General features: G+C 46.2%; 1 protein-coding gene across 2 annotated transcripts in view; it reads right to left on the bottom strand.

Annotated features, from left to right (window-relative positions):
• Positions 1-44: 44 nt before the first annotated feature.
• Positions 45-15,105, bottom strand: part of tcf4 (transcription factor 4) — a gene marked incomplete in the record, with an annotated part of 147,157 nt that continues 132,096 nt past the window's right edge. For both annotated transcript variants that reach the window (XM_076283504.1, XM_076283503.1), the window contains 5 exon segments: positions 45-4,776; positions 6,145-6,277; positions 7,062-7,291; positions 8,027-8,177; positions 11,541-11,673. In XM_076283504.1, coding sequence (XP_076139619.1) covers positions 4,728-4,776; positions 6,145-6,277; positions 7,062-7,291; positions 8,027-8,177; positions 11,541-11,673 — 696 coding nt within the window.

Here is a 15,105-nt window from a genome sequence, read left to right on the forward strand (position 1 = left end):
AAAAAGCCAGGCACTGATACATGGTAATTCTCTGCTTACTGTATTTTTCTTCACTTAATTGCATCACAAGTAACAAGAATGAAAAAGGCCACAGTCCATATATTTTCACTATTACATATGTCTATAATACTCTGAAATGATCATGTTTAAAACCACTGCACAAGGATGGCTGTTTAAAAATACAGAGGAATGAGAGAGAATGACTACTCAGGAAGAATAAAGTCAGCCTCAGAGCTGTGGAGCCTCCTGCTTTAATTCCTCATCAGTTTGAAGATGGGTGTAAAACCCTCAGAGCTGTGGAGCCTCCTGCTTTAGTTCCTCATCAGTTTGAAGATGGGTGTAAAACCCTCCGGTCAGCTGCTCTATCGATTTGTTTGTGCTTGTTCAAGGGCTGAGTAGGGGGACTACTTCCTTAACGGGACTATTCACCTCTGCGGCTGAGTAGGGGGACTACTTCCTTAACGGGACTATTCACCTCTCCTCCTCTGTTCTTGACCTCTCCAAGCCCCACATCTACACACAGTATGGAAATTAAACAGGGCCAAAAAAGACAAAAAAGAAAGAAATATATATGGAAGACTACACAAATTGCATACTTAACTTGACTGACAGATGCCTGTTCATTCTAGCAGGACTGAAGACAAATGGAACTGGTTTTTAATTAGTAACAGTGTGTTCTGCAATGCTGTCATTTGCCTTTGTGTTTTACTGTTTATTTCGGCTCTGCTTAAGACAATCATTTGAATTACACTGGTAATTTAAAACTTAGAGTAAATCATTATTCTCCATTCACAGCAAGTGATGGAGTTTCCACAGAGTTTAATGACACTGAAAGGGTCAGAAGAGTTTTTGTTAATGGTTGGCAGTGGGTGACAGATATCCAGCTAATCTTCACTTTGATTTTTTATTTATTTCCCATAATAAGTGAACCCACAGCTGGGAAGCAATTGGGCTCCAATGATTGTTCAGTTTATTATTATTTTTCCAAGTTACAAAAATTAGCACTTCTTGCAAAAAACAAATTTGACACACAACCACTTCTTATAAAATGCATTGTTTCCCCATTCCTTTATGTGCACTGAAAAACACATCGATAAATGACCAAATATCAGCTATATTTTGCTGCCTGTGTGGGACATTTACTGCATCTCTAGATATTTGCCATGACGAGATTTACACGATAGAGGACCCTCATTTGGAGACAAGACATAACCTGGCCTCAAACCCAAAGCAAGCTGTAACAACTGCTAAAGCACAACATGACAAACTGGTTCAAATGCAAGGTGAAATATTCACAACCAAACCTAACAAAAAAAAAAAAAAAAGAAATGTTTTGGCCTTACTTTCTGGCTGTAATGAGAAAAAAATCTTAAATGAGTGATGGAATGAGACAAGCAACGTCTGACGGAAGTGTTTAACACTAAGGGAATTCTTATGTGGATGGCAAACCAAAGGAAAGACAATGGGCATCACTTTACTTGGATAGTCCGCCCACAAAGACTTAACAGATCATCTGTTGAGATTCAGGTTCAGTATGTAAAAGTGTTGTTGAACAATTACTGAACATCACCTGAACCAAACCCAACCCCTAACCTTAATCATACACTTGAATTAAAGTATGTAAAAGTGTTGTTGAACAATTACTGAACATCACCTGAACCAAACCCAACCCCTAACCTTAATCATACACTTGAATTAACAGAGTGTCAACAGTTAATAATCTGAGCATCTGTACATAGTCTAAAGTGGACTATTCATATAAAGTGTGGCCAAAAAGCGCTGCCTTGATTACCCATTGTGTGACAACGCACTGCATGACATGCCTCTCAAGGTCTAAATACTGTCTACTATCAGCCCAGCAGTAACGTGGGAAAATAAGGACTTCTTCACACTCTCACCTTCAGAGACTAAGAATCGTCTGACACTGATATAACAGAAGGCCATTCTGTTGGTCTGCGTTGGTCAAGTCTAATGATGGCATCTGACAAAAAGCTGTTCCAGGCTTCAGACCCATGATGGCAGCGCTTTAGGAGAGCTGAAGAGTTGGGGGCTGAATCTGACAGCCACCACTAGACGCTGTATTTGGCACCTGCCTTGGACCAACAGATGGTGCGCAGCTAGAGAACGGTTCATCCCCTCACTCTGCTGTCCGAAAGTAATCACCCTCGACAAAAATGACAATTTCCCCCCTGCCTGTTATGACTATTTACATTTTTATATCCAAAATACAATTAAAAATGGCAATGTAATGACTATGGAGCATGAAACAAATACTATATACCTTTTCATTTTCCATTCCCAGAGTCCCTCAAACAAATGTTCCCGGAAATACAGTATAAACATAACAATAAAAAAGAAGATTCTGAAGCATTTGACCTCACTACATTTTCAATGTGACACATTTTTTTTCAAAACACACTGAATTACTTTTGTCATCTTTTAACAAAAGAAGAAAAAAAGAACTGATACAACATAGTTCTAAACACAAAATAACAACAGTCTACATGTAAAAATATAACTTTTACATACACAATTTCAAAATTATGGTAGGTTTGCATTTGTTGCATACAATTTACAAATGTCAGTGTGTCCTTTTGACAGCTGAGTAGCAGTGAGTGGTGCTGATGGATGTCCGGTCCCTAAAGTTCTGCCCGCATAGTCACTGATGTCAGCGTGCTTCAGCCATCACGTCACTTTCAGAAAAAAAGTAACACTGGAGTGCTTCTCGTATAGCTCCACCCGACGATTAGAGAAAATAATTCATCCCCCCCAACAATTTCTCCTCTCGAAATTGACACCTTTTTTTCAATAATATCGTATATATTTCTACATTTATATATATTGATTTCTAATAGATTCTTTTCCAGTTTCAGTGCCTCGTGTTGATTGGATAAGTGAAACCACAGAAGGAGACACAGCAAAAGTGTGGTCTCCTCATTTTTTTTCTTCCCCGACAGAGAAACCAGAACAGACAAAGAATAAGAGAAAGTTTTTTTTTTAAAAAAGAGAAAAAAAAAATCAGTTTTACACATACAACCACACATTTGTACTGAAGACTACAGTGGCCCACGGACAAGCCCATATTGATAAAAAGCTGATAGCTATAATACAACGCTCAATAACAGACGTGTCGCTCACTATGGAAACAAATCCAGCTGCGGGGGGTGAGGGAGGGGCAGAGGGGGCGGGGTCATGGAGAGGGCGGAGCTGGGGGAGGGGCATAACTCACTCAAAACAGGTTATTCTCCAGGGACACGCCTTCTAATTACATATAAGCATTACAGTACATTAAATACAGTTTATCCAAAAAATACTTTTTTTTCCTTTTTCCTTTTTTTTAAATCCCAGGCTGTAAAAAACCTGACTGCATAGACCTAATGACCTAATAAAACGATTTTTCCCTAAGCTTGCATCCTAAAAAGTCCCAATAAGGTCCTCCTTCCTCACGCTGTGTGATGATATGGACTCTAAAAAGGCACATTGGTAGAAGTGTAGCATGTCATAGTTGCATCTCTGGGGGGGTGGGGTGGGGGAGGTGGTTGGCTGAGGGGTCAGGGGTCAAAGGGGAGCACTGGGGGGTGAGGGGGGGTGGGGGGTGGGGGTCAGGAGCTGTGAGCGGCTAGACCAGGGCAGAAAACAAAACCAAACAAACGGAGAAGTCAACAACCAGAGTGATGGGAGTAATGGAGCCACTGGGTTCCTGATTCTCTCCTGCCTGTGTTCACACTGACCAGCCATTACCTTTCTTGCCCCTGACAGAACGTCTGTTCCCTTCTAATCAACCCGTCTTTCTTCTTCTCCTCTCTCTCTCTCGCTCCACCCTTTCACAGTCCTCTTTGCTGGGACTATGAGCGGAAAGATGTGATGACGGCCTCCCCCTCTCCTCACTGCAGTCCCCATCTCTCTCTGTTCAGTGGCTGTGCTGTGGGCTCTGGGATGTGTGTATCTGTGTGTGTGTGTGGATGTGTGTGTGCTGGCTTAGGAGTCACTATAGGGGCAGCATAATCTTCACTTCCCCTGTTCTCTCCTGCACAACCATGCTGCAGTTGCCTTCACACACTGTCCCGTTCAAATTCATCTGCTCTGAATTTAGAAGTACACTTTTTGTCATTATTGCGAGTTTCAACATGATTTTTCAATTTCTACCACAGATTGTAATCACTTTTCTGTTTTGTTTTAGTTGGAAACCCCCTCGTTCTGTCCCCGCCCCCTCAAGACCAGTGGGATTGATTGACTCGATTCATCTCTTTTAGTTTTCGACGTCCGACAGGAAGTCAGGCACGACTGCAGGTCCCACAGTATGGAGTAGATTGCCGTTCGGTCTGAGGGCTGCACCAGCCCTGTTCGGTCTGAGGGCTGCACTAGCCCTGCAATGTTGGTACAACATCATGATATGTTTTGAGGAGTCCCCCATCGATTTTTCGCGCACATATTCTTTTTCTTTTAATCCTGTTTTTTTCTTTTTTTTGAACTTTTTTTTTTAAATGTACGTTTCTTTTTTTTTCTTTTAAAATTGGGAATGCTTAAAAGAACAGAAAAGGAAAAAGGTCTTGTGTCTCTTCTTTCCTTCACCAGTGTACATATGCCAGTATTTCTACAGAAGACATAAGACAGGTCAGGAAAAAACAAAAAAAGTTCGTCGGTCAGATGGTTGACTGAATTACTGAGCTGAATCATGGTCTGGTTGATTGGTTGGCTGATTGGTTGGTGGGAATCGAGTGACGTTGTCAAAGGAAGTGGTCGGTCATCGCCTTGATGAACTCTGGCAGCTTGGACCTGGAGGAGGAGAGAATGGGGTTAGGAGGACCACCCTAGGCAGACCGCATGCTAAGCTACCGCAGAGAACACCGAGGCTGGCCGACTTCTCGCTCACTGCAGGGAGTGTGCTCACTCTAACGCCAAAGCATCATCTACATCACCACACAGGGAGTGTGCTCACTCTAACGCCAAAGCATCATCTACATCACCACACAGGGAGTGTGCTCACTCTAACGCCAAAGCATCATCTACATCACATTAACAGTCCTCAAGCTCTTTTGAAGGCAGTATGGACGTTTTGTTGGTGGTTCTTGACATAGTCGGCAGATGGAAAAAGAGGTAGATTCTGATATATAAGTCTGAAGGCCTTAGTGTTCTCTGCTGTTGCCTGACTTCCCTTAACCTCTGCTTAACCTCTGCTTAACCTGCTTAATCACTCCAGTATCAGAAAAAAAGAACAAAAAATGAAGACAGCACAAGACAAAGCCTAAATTAATTAATTAGTGAGTTGACTACAGAAGTGCAGGTACACAGGGAAGCTACTGAACCTGCGCCTATATGGTGGCAACACAACATGCATGAGGTGTAAAGACAAACAATATCATCTGAAGGTGATTGAGGATGTCATTTTCCTCAGTGGTGTGCTGAACAACAACAGAGTCACATTCATGAATACATCTACATAAAAGCCAGGTGAAGGCAGGGGGTGGAGGAGTGTGTGTGTGTGTGTGTGTGTGTGTGTGTGTGTGTGTGTGGGGGGGGTCACAGGAACATACATTTCTAGCGCACACACATAAACACACACACACACACACACACTCAAGCGCATACACACTCATGCACACACACTCTCACACGCACACACATACAGTCATTCATGCACAAACGCACGCACGCACGCACACACGCACAAACACACACTCAGATAACACACTTAATGCCAATCTGTTGTTAAAATGTACCCAGCCTTTGATAAATGGAAAGGGTTTGTGAAGTCCCATTGTTAAGCCATTACTGCCATCCACAGCGAACTCAGTCTCAGCTCTCTGCCTTTGCAACCAATTAGAGCGTCTGTATGCTGGCAGAGCAAAGCCTTATTTCCACTCTAATCTGCTGATTAGGACAGATCTGAGGCGCTTGCCCGAGTGTTCAGGGAAGCCTTAAGGCAAAAGACAGGAGCTGGACAGTCAGTGTAGGGGGACTGAGTGCATTATGGATTTTTTTTTAATTATTCATCTTTGTTTTTTATTTCCATAATAAATTGTTGCACTTGACGATGTTAAAGAAGAACCCAATTGAGAATGCTTTAGCTTATTTTTTGGTACACGTGTGCAACAGCAGATTAGTTTAAAGTGGAAGTATTCTGACCATGTCGGGGCTTTTTACATTTGTCCCATAGGGTTGGAGGCGTCGCCCATGCTGTGGTGGCCACCGGCCAGCGAGAGTGAGGCTCCATCCGACGAGCCCTTCTCCTCCTCACGCCTCTTCAGACACGCAGCCTTCGGGTTCAGGTTCCTCTCTGCAGCACGCACGCATATGCGCACACACACACACACACACGTGGAAGAGAGCAAAGAATGCCTACATGAGCCAGACTCAAGGACAAGGAGGAGCGCTCACCTTTCACCTGTTATTCTTAGTGATAGCCAAGATTCAGTCTGATATTGCATCATTGTAAATACTGGCAAGCCTAGAGCATGAGCAGAGCAGAGATAAACTACAGTTGAGACAGCGCCCTCAAGTGGAGCAGTGGAGAAATGCAAATCATTAAGTAATCCTCATTGAAGAAGTATAATGACTTCAACTGTGCTGTGTGAACATTATTTATACTTATTCATTCATACAAAATGATCCATTAATTTCAGACGATGGGACAGTTTTATTTGTTTCTATTTCACTCGGACCCAAAGTGAAGGTACTTATTTTATGCCTGAGCTAGGTGAGCTAGCCCAGGGCATCCTTATTGAACGTGCCCATCCTGATGATGAGATTACATCACATTACATTACATTACATTACATTACATTACATTACATTACATTTAGCAGACACTTGACCAAAGTGACTTACATATGTCAGCTATATTACAAGAGATCACATTGTCCCCGGAGCAACTTGGGGTTAAGTGCCTTGCTCAAGGGCACAACGGTGGAAGCTGGGAATTGAACCGACAACTTTCAGGCTACTGCACGCTAGCCCAGCTCCTGAATCGCTACACTACCACCACCACCATGCGGAGATGTGGTGCTGTGGAGCCGGTCCCCACTCACTCACCCACACACACACACACGGTCCCCACTCACCCCTGACTTGCTGCTCCAGGCTGAGTATGACGGCAACGGCCTGGTGTAGTATGAGCAGCTTGGTCTGGGGCTTGTCGCTCTTCAGGTGCAGCTGCACCATGCGGCCCAGCTCCTTAAAGGCCTCGTTGATGTCGCGCACACGCAGACGCTCGCGCGCGTTGTTGGCCATCCTCCGTTCTCGCTCGCGCTCGATCTTCTGCTCTGGGGTCAGGTCCTCATCATCGTTATTACTGTTGAGACGTTGAGCATTGGGCAGCACAGGACACAAGGGGGTGGGGGGGTGTGGGCAGACAGACGGACGGACAGAAATTAGCTTGGAATCCCTCAAGTACAGAGCCAGCAGCTCTTTTTCTCACAATTGTGATTGAGCACTGAAATGTTATGGCCATGCACACACAGCTTCAACCAAAGACAGCGTAATCTGTGGACAGTCCATAAAGGCCACTGGACAACACAGCAATGCAACAATGGACATCTGAGATTGGGGGCAAGGGGGGGGGGGGTCCACATGTGTCAGGTTGCTCATTCCAGGTGAAAGCTCGTAAACCTGGCTGGGTTTACCCTGGAATGTGGGGTTGCACCAGGTGCACCAGGTGCGTTTGGAATTTGGAGAGGGCCTACACTCATGTGTGAGGGGCAGCTAAAACCAGGCTCAAGACCATGGGGAGTGTGGAACATTTTGGAAAAGATTATTTGTCAATTATGCATAATGTATATGTGCAAGTTTTGTGTATAGGAGTGTATACAACATGCATTACTCGTGAATTTTGTAGAAATTATATTGCCAATGTGTAAGGTATAATTACTTGATTTTTTTTTTTTTAAACTGAACTGTACATTCGGCTGTACATTGTGGGTGTTTCCTCCATTTAACTGCCCCTCAAAGCACACTGTTCACTTCATCGAAATCCCACTGAGGAGTTGAATGAAGTGAGCACTGAAGACACGGTTACCTAGATCTTGACCTATCTAGACCCTTGAGGTCCTTGTTGTCTGGATCCTCCTTCTTGGTGTCCACGGACTTGCTGTCCTGCAGGTTCTCATCGCCCTCGTCCTCAGACTTGATCTCGGAGCTGACGGACGAGGCGCTCTGGCCCTGAAGACCACTGGAGAGAGCTGAGGAGGAGAAAAAAGGAGAGGGAGAGGGAGGAGAGAGAGAGAGGGAGGGAGAGAGAGAGGGAGGGAGAGAGAGAGAGGGAGGGAGAGAGAGAGGGAGAGAGAGGGAGAGAGAGGAAGAGAGAGAGAGAGAGGGAGGGAGAGGAAGGGAGAGAGAGCGATGGTTAGTACAACACAATGTAAATGGCTTGGCCCAGCTGATGGTTTCTGCGTTCTCCTCTGATAGTGGCCTGGCATGCCGAGTTGTATTGAGTATTTGAGTGTTTCTGCGTTCTCCTCTGATGGTGGCCTGGCATGCCGAGTTGTATTGAGTATTTGAGTGTTTCTGCGTTCTCCTCTGATGGTGGCCTGGCATGCCGAGTTGAGCTTTGACTGGTTGACAGATGAGGTAAGGCACGGCTGCTCTGTCACAGATGAGTGGGAGCAGCCGTACGAGTTAACCACCCCACAGCAAAAAAAGAAATGAAAAATATCACTATCGTTTAAGCCTCGGCACCGCAGCAGGCGGCCATCTTGCAGGTCATCTCAAGGACACTAACTGAGCCCACTGAAGTGGTGCCAGCAACCACTTTTTAATCTTTTCGGTAATCAGGAAAATAGGAATATGTCTGAAAATTGAAAACAAACAGAAGCGCAAGCCACAGAGGGAAAGGGATTATATGGACATATGCAGCCTGCGAGTGTACATGTGAGCGTACACCATCAAGTGTGTGTGTGTGGGGGTGTGGGGGTGTGTGTGGTATGTATTTGAATGCATTGTTTATGCACCACCGAATACAGAATTATCTAAATCTAATTGCGGAGTGGTATGGAGATTGGGAAAAGGCCCCCAACCCCCACTGAATCCTCCCGACACCCCCCGCCCCTCCCCATCCAAAATGTGGAACACTGTGTCCATTGTTTACCATCAATGGCAAGAGACACACTCTCGCCATCACCATTAAAATCTGCCCCTGCTATTCCCGGCACCCTCTCCATCTCCATGTCCATGCGAGCATCTCCACAGCGCTCTGCAGCTCCTGTGCTTTCCGACCCTCTTTCTGCCTGCCAGGAAACGCACAATAAACAGCGCTCGGCCTTTCTCTCTTTTCACCACACACACACTCTCTCTCTCGCTCGGCCCCTTTTGCTCTCCTCCCAGTGTCGATGCATGCAGGTCCAGACACTCCGTCAGTCAGAAAGGCACCCCAAAAAGCACGGCCCCCCTGACACACTGTCTGCGGGGCCTCTATGTGGACTGACTGGCCCTCTCTAAAAGAGCCCGAGCCCTCTGTTTCCCAGCCCTGAGTGCACAATCCGGCGTCTGTTTACGGATGCCAGCGCCGCTCAATGCCCCCTCTGAATGCCCCTCTTCCAGCGCGCAGTGAAAGTCACATCAAGTGACTGTGCCTCTCTTTAAACTTAGACAAAGCAGAGCCATGTGACCTGGCGCAAACACTCCAGGCCCTGTCTGCAGCACAGCCATGAGAGAGAGAGAGAGAGAGAGAGAGAGGGAGAGAGAGAGAGATACATGTAGAGACAGAGGGAGGGAGAGAGAGGGGGGTATAAGTGTGTGTGTGTGTATATATATATATATATATATATGTGTGTGTGTGTGTCTGTGTGTGTGCGTGTGTGCGTGTGTGTGTGTGTGTGGTGGGGGGTGGACAGAGGGAGTCGGAGCGAAAGGCCGTATGTGGAAGAGCTTGACTGGCTCCCGTGAACTGGACGGGACTGATAGGAGGAGAGGGGGCGGTGGTGGGGACAATGCATCGACTCGGTCCAGGCTGTGTGTGGCGCCCTCCCTCGCCTGCCATCTCCGTCTGGCTGAGTACGCCCCCGCGCCCACACAACTCTCTAATTGATTTCTCCACTTTGTGTGGTTTTTTGTGCGCTCTCACAGGGCCAGTTTGATCCGGTTAAGTCTGGGGGCTTGCAACCCGTCGCTTCGAGCCTCGAGCACCCAATCGAGTCCCAAAAGTCACGGGAGGTGACATAGTGAGCGCACACTAGGACCCTGTGAGTCTGATCAAATCAGGCCTGCACACTCAGGAGAAATGTGGAGCGCATATTACTCCGGCTCATAACGCTATACCTTGACAAGGGCTACGATTCATGGATGACTGTACGCGCGGCCGTAAACAACTTCGCTCTAATCCTCGTCCGTGCACTTCCACAAAACCGGTTACCGCCGCCGCCGCCGCCAAAAGCACAACCCTGACAGCCCTAATGAGGTTAAAAATCAAAGTGAGAACGCCACTCCAAGCTCATATCACTGCCCCTCCACCGCTCCTCGTCTCCCAAAAGTACATTTAAGACAAGAGCGGTGGCGGGTCTTCGGGGCTTAAGAAACTCCCTCCAGCGTCGAAGTGAAGTCTGGGAGAAATCCGACAGCGGGAGGCAGGAGGAGAAAAACGGAGTGGCCTTTACTACTTCCCTTGGTCTATAATTCACAAATAATATTTTGATAGTGAGTACATTATTTATAGTGCTTGACTGGGGAGTGGCGCTGCGCTGAAGCCCAGGCTGTGGCTGTGTAACTTTGTTTCCCTGTTTTGTTTTATGGTGCTCAACACCTCATTAGTCGCTTGGCTGGGGCTTCCAGGGGGACTTGTTGCCAGGGAGGCAGTTTTCACAGAGCAGTTGCTCACCCCTTTAAACACGCCAGAGGCTAATTCACCCTGCGGCGTCGGTCATATGCAATTTCCTTTTACATATTCATATTTCAACTATACTGTGTATGAGTGTGTGTTCGGCAGGGTCGTAATTATTTACACATTACACTCTTGGAGTGCCAAGTGCACTGATTTTATATGGTTGGCATGTTGCTGGCTCCAGTTAACTTGACATTTCAGTACAATATTTTAGTTGTTTTCTGCCTACATATTCTACTGTCTGTTTTTCTCTGACCACACAATGGACGGAATTTCTATTCAACATTTTATATGACTTATTTAGGACATATTCAGAGTACTTGTAGCTTTTGTAGTTTTATAACCTGAAGTATATCAACTAATGTTAGATCTGTAGTATATTCTCCATTTCCACATATACCAATCATATTCTAAATGTAGAAATGATTATTATGCCAATGTATAAATGTAGAAATTATTTAAAAGAATGCGCCTCAGCATTTTAAAAAAGGAGAAAATGGTTTGGCTTTGTTTTGTAAGCTGGTGTTGGTACCATTTCTGGCATTGGAATAACTGTTAAGGGCATTTCAGCCGCGGGGAGCTTGCAAGGGGTATTCTTAGTGTGAGAGATGGCTGCGGAGAGGTGGCACTGTTTTTGTGAAATGGAGTCTGTCGGCGGGAGGCCCTGGCATGCCCGCTCACAAAGCGGTGCCCGCCCTGTGTGTGTGTGTGTGTGTGTATTTTCACTTACCTCTGTAGGGGTCTGGCTGGCTCAGGTCGGGCGAGGTGGCCGACTGGACGGGCAGCTGTGGGACTGGCACTTGGTTTGGCACAATTGGATGACTGCCACGCAAGCCCACGCCATCCTCGCGGTGAGCGCCCACCTGTGCAGAGACAATGATGGAGGGAAAACACATTACTCAGAGGCTAAGAATCACACACACACACACACACTTTCCCTCATTTTTTTCTATGATCGTGCTAACACTACTGCCGGTGACCTATAGAGGGCACTCTATCCACACACATAGCAAAAAGAAGTAGCAGTGAGAGGAGAAGACAGCATGAAGAAAAGAGTGAAGGGGAGTTCAGGAGAGCAAATATTCAAACAGCAGGAGAGGTAAACAAGTTAGAAAAGAAGAGACTGAGGCAGAAGAAAAGCGAGAGAGAGAGAGAGAGAGAGAGAGAGAGAGAGAGAGAGAGAGAGAGAGAGAGAGAGAGAGGGAGGGAGGGAGGGAGGGAGGGAGAGCAGAGAGAGATAGAGAGAGGGAGGGAGAGCAGAGGAGGTAGAGTGGCAGGGAGAGTTAGGGGGAGTGAAGGGGGAGAGCTGAGCACCTCCACGCACCTCTGCGCTCCTTCAGCACTGACACACTGGAAGGAGCCGCTGAGGCAGGTAAAATGCAGAGCCATCTCCCAGGGAGCCTCACAGGAGTGCGCTGATTCTCCCCCATCTGGCTTCCATCATGTCCGCCAACACAACTGACAATTATCTTAATGCCCATATGTTTAATTGTGGGCTTCCTAATTCCCCCGACAGAATCTGGAGATCCGTCAGGAATTGCGATTTGGCAGAACAGCTCTCCCTCTCTCCGTCTCTTCTCTCCTTCGCCTGCACTCCACCTTTCTGTATCTATCACTCTCCTCCATTTTTTTCTTCACTCTGTTTTTTAAGAAATTTGAGTACCTGCCAGGTCCCCCCCCCCCCCCCCCTGCCTGTAATTCCAGCTAAGCCTCTGACAGCTCCTAGATGTCAGCGACGCCTCCCCAGCTCCATGCAAATATCAGAAAATGTCGAAGGGGGCTTTTGTGGCAGGAACAGGCACGGGAGTGTTCCAAGACGCCATTTGTTTGCTTGTCTTTCATCAGCGCGCGGCCCCCAAATGCAAAATGGCATACTCCTGGCTGCGGATGGAAGGCTCTGGCGTACATATTTAATGGGGCTTTTTTATATTTCAAGGCTGGAGCTGAGCGGAGCTGAGCGCGTGCTGACGGGAGCCGGTGGTGTGTGGGGCGTCGCTGGGGAGAGCAGCCCGCGCAGTGTCGCCCTGTCAGCCGTGCCACCGCTAATCAGGAAGATGGCGCCTCACACGCACCCGCCATTATGCAGCCCCGGAGTCGAGCAGGAGCAGGAGTTTCTGGGTCAAGAGTGGCGGAGTGCCGGAACTTTCTGCGATGCGAGGGGCAAAGGGGGCGTCCGCGCGGGGCTGTTGTCGCCCCTGGTGGTGTCGTTGATGTCTTTTGTTTTGTTTTGCTTTGTGTTGTGCTCCCACAGCCCTGATAAATGCGTAGGTTGCACTTTGATTTCATTGTTTCCATGGCACTTTTGACACCACAAAATGAAAGTGCTGGCTGATGCTACACTAAGTGGCCTATAAAGAAAGGAGGCCATGCCAGCTGCAGCTCAGTTAGTATGAACTAAGAGCACTCTGTATGCTTGTGTGAGTGTATAACCTGCACTGGTAGGCTGGCATCCACCCCCCCCCTCCACACACACACACACACTATAATAACTAGGGTTGGCTTTTGACCAAGCTCCTCATGAACAGTACTTCATAGATGTTTTTAACAAACATGAGCAAGTATTTAATGTTTATCTTTGTGGGACAAAGAAAATATAATTATGCTCCCCACATCACAGCCTTTCAGTAATCAGTCTCCAGTGATGATAATCTGAATAATGTCAGGAGGTATTCAACAAAAATTTGCTCTCTATTCATGGTAGTGAGTTGGTAGGTCAATATAAAAACCTAGGCATCATGAATAAAAAACACACACACTGTAAAAACCCATTTGTAGTCATGCCATACATTCAAACAGCCTACTTATGTTGGCTTTTAGAAATTACAGGATGTCGTGTACAGTGTGTCATAAATTTCAGGGTTTTGGTGTTGGCAGTTACTACAGTAGGTGTAAACTTTTAGGGCCCTCTCTGTTTTTTAAACAGAGAGGGCTAGTCTGATTTTTTTAATACATGACGACCAAGGTTTCAGCCAGGTCTACCCCACACCTCTTCATGGACACACACAGACACACACACACACATGGACACACATACACACACACACACAGGACTGAGATGTGTGTAAGACTGTTGTTTAGGGGCAGGAGGTTACATGAAAAAGGACCTGGCATCAGGGCAGTGGTCATGACCTCCCTGCCACTACCTCGGTCAGCACGCATGTGCTACAGCATGAAATTATTGCCCTATCACAAGAGATGCTGTGTCTATGGCAACTCCACAGCATAGCACACATGGCACAAGAGATGCTGTGTCTATGGCAACTCCACAGCATAGCACACGTGGCACGGAGGCCATGTAAGGCTTTGGCATTTGGAATGCCAGAGGAGGAAGCAGAGGAAATGAACAGAAAAAGGAGACTTTAGGAGAACACTTCAGACGGAGAGGGAAGAGGCTTTATGATGTAGATCAAAGGGCATTTATCAAATGCTGAAAAACAAAACTCGTGCTCTCGCTCTCTAGTTCACACCAAATTACTCACTGTTCCAGTATGCATCTTAGTGAGTGTATGATGTCGGGTGGTCTGAAAAGTTTGGATGGGGTTCTATGAGGCTTTGAACTAGGCTCTGTGCGTGCGTATGTGTGTGTGTGTGTGTGTGTGTGTGTGTGTGTGTGTGTTGTGTGTATGCTCGTGTGTGTGTACAATTTTCTTTTTCCTCCCAAAGCTCAAAAAACATGCTGACCCCTGGCCAGTGTTCAAAGAAGAGGGAAAATTGCTTCCTCATGACGGTACAGTAATAAACAGCACTATTACTGCATAAGTGCCATCAGAGGCTGGCTACAGACCAGTAAAGATGAAACGTGACGTTCAGACGATCACAGCGCTCTAATGAAAGCACTGAAAACCTCACCAGGCCAACATAGAAGGAAACAAAGATGGAATAAGAATGAAAGATGAAAAAAATGTAAAAAAAAAACAGATACAGTGGCATTTAGGAGATGTGTAAAGAAATTCTATTAAGAAGAGAACATGTGGGGAACAAGTATGGCTAACAGTATTTATACGTGACAGCAACAGCAGGTGTTTGAATCCAGCATCTTCTCTGTCCTAACACTGCCAGACGGACAGGAATTACAAATAATATCTTACTTAAAACGCCAGTCTTCCCACACCACTGGAAATTCGCAAATGGGACTGAATAAGGGGAGAATTTTTTTTATCAGCAACATGATTTTTTTATGGCACAAAAGATGCTAAACAGCTTGTCACTGAATGAAACAGGCTACATGGGAAAACAAAATGTTGGTTCATATATGAAACTTCACTGTGCTGTTATGAAAGCGATAGACCATGGTG

Source organism: Alosa pseudoharengus, unplaced genomic scaffold (assembly GCF_046254945.1).
Source record: "Alosa pseudoharengus isolate Yale_2024_CS ecotype anadromous, Long Island Sound unplaced genomic scaffold, YU_APseudo_1.1 YU_APseudo_1.1_scf_14, whole genome shotgun sequence".
NCBI classification, from domain to species: domain Eukaryota; kingdom Metazoa; phylum Chordata; class Actinopteri; order Clupeiformes; family Clupeidae; genus Alosa; species Alosa pseudoharengus.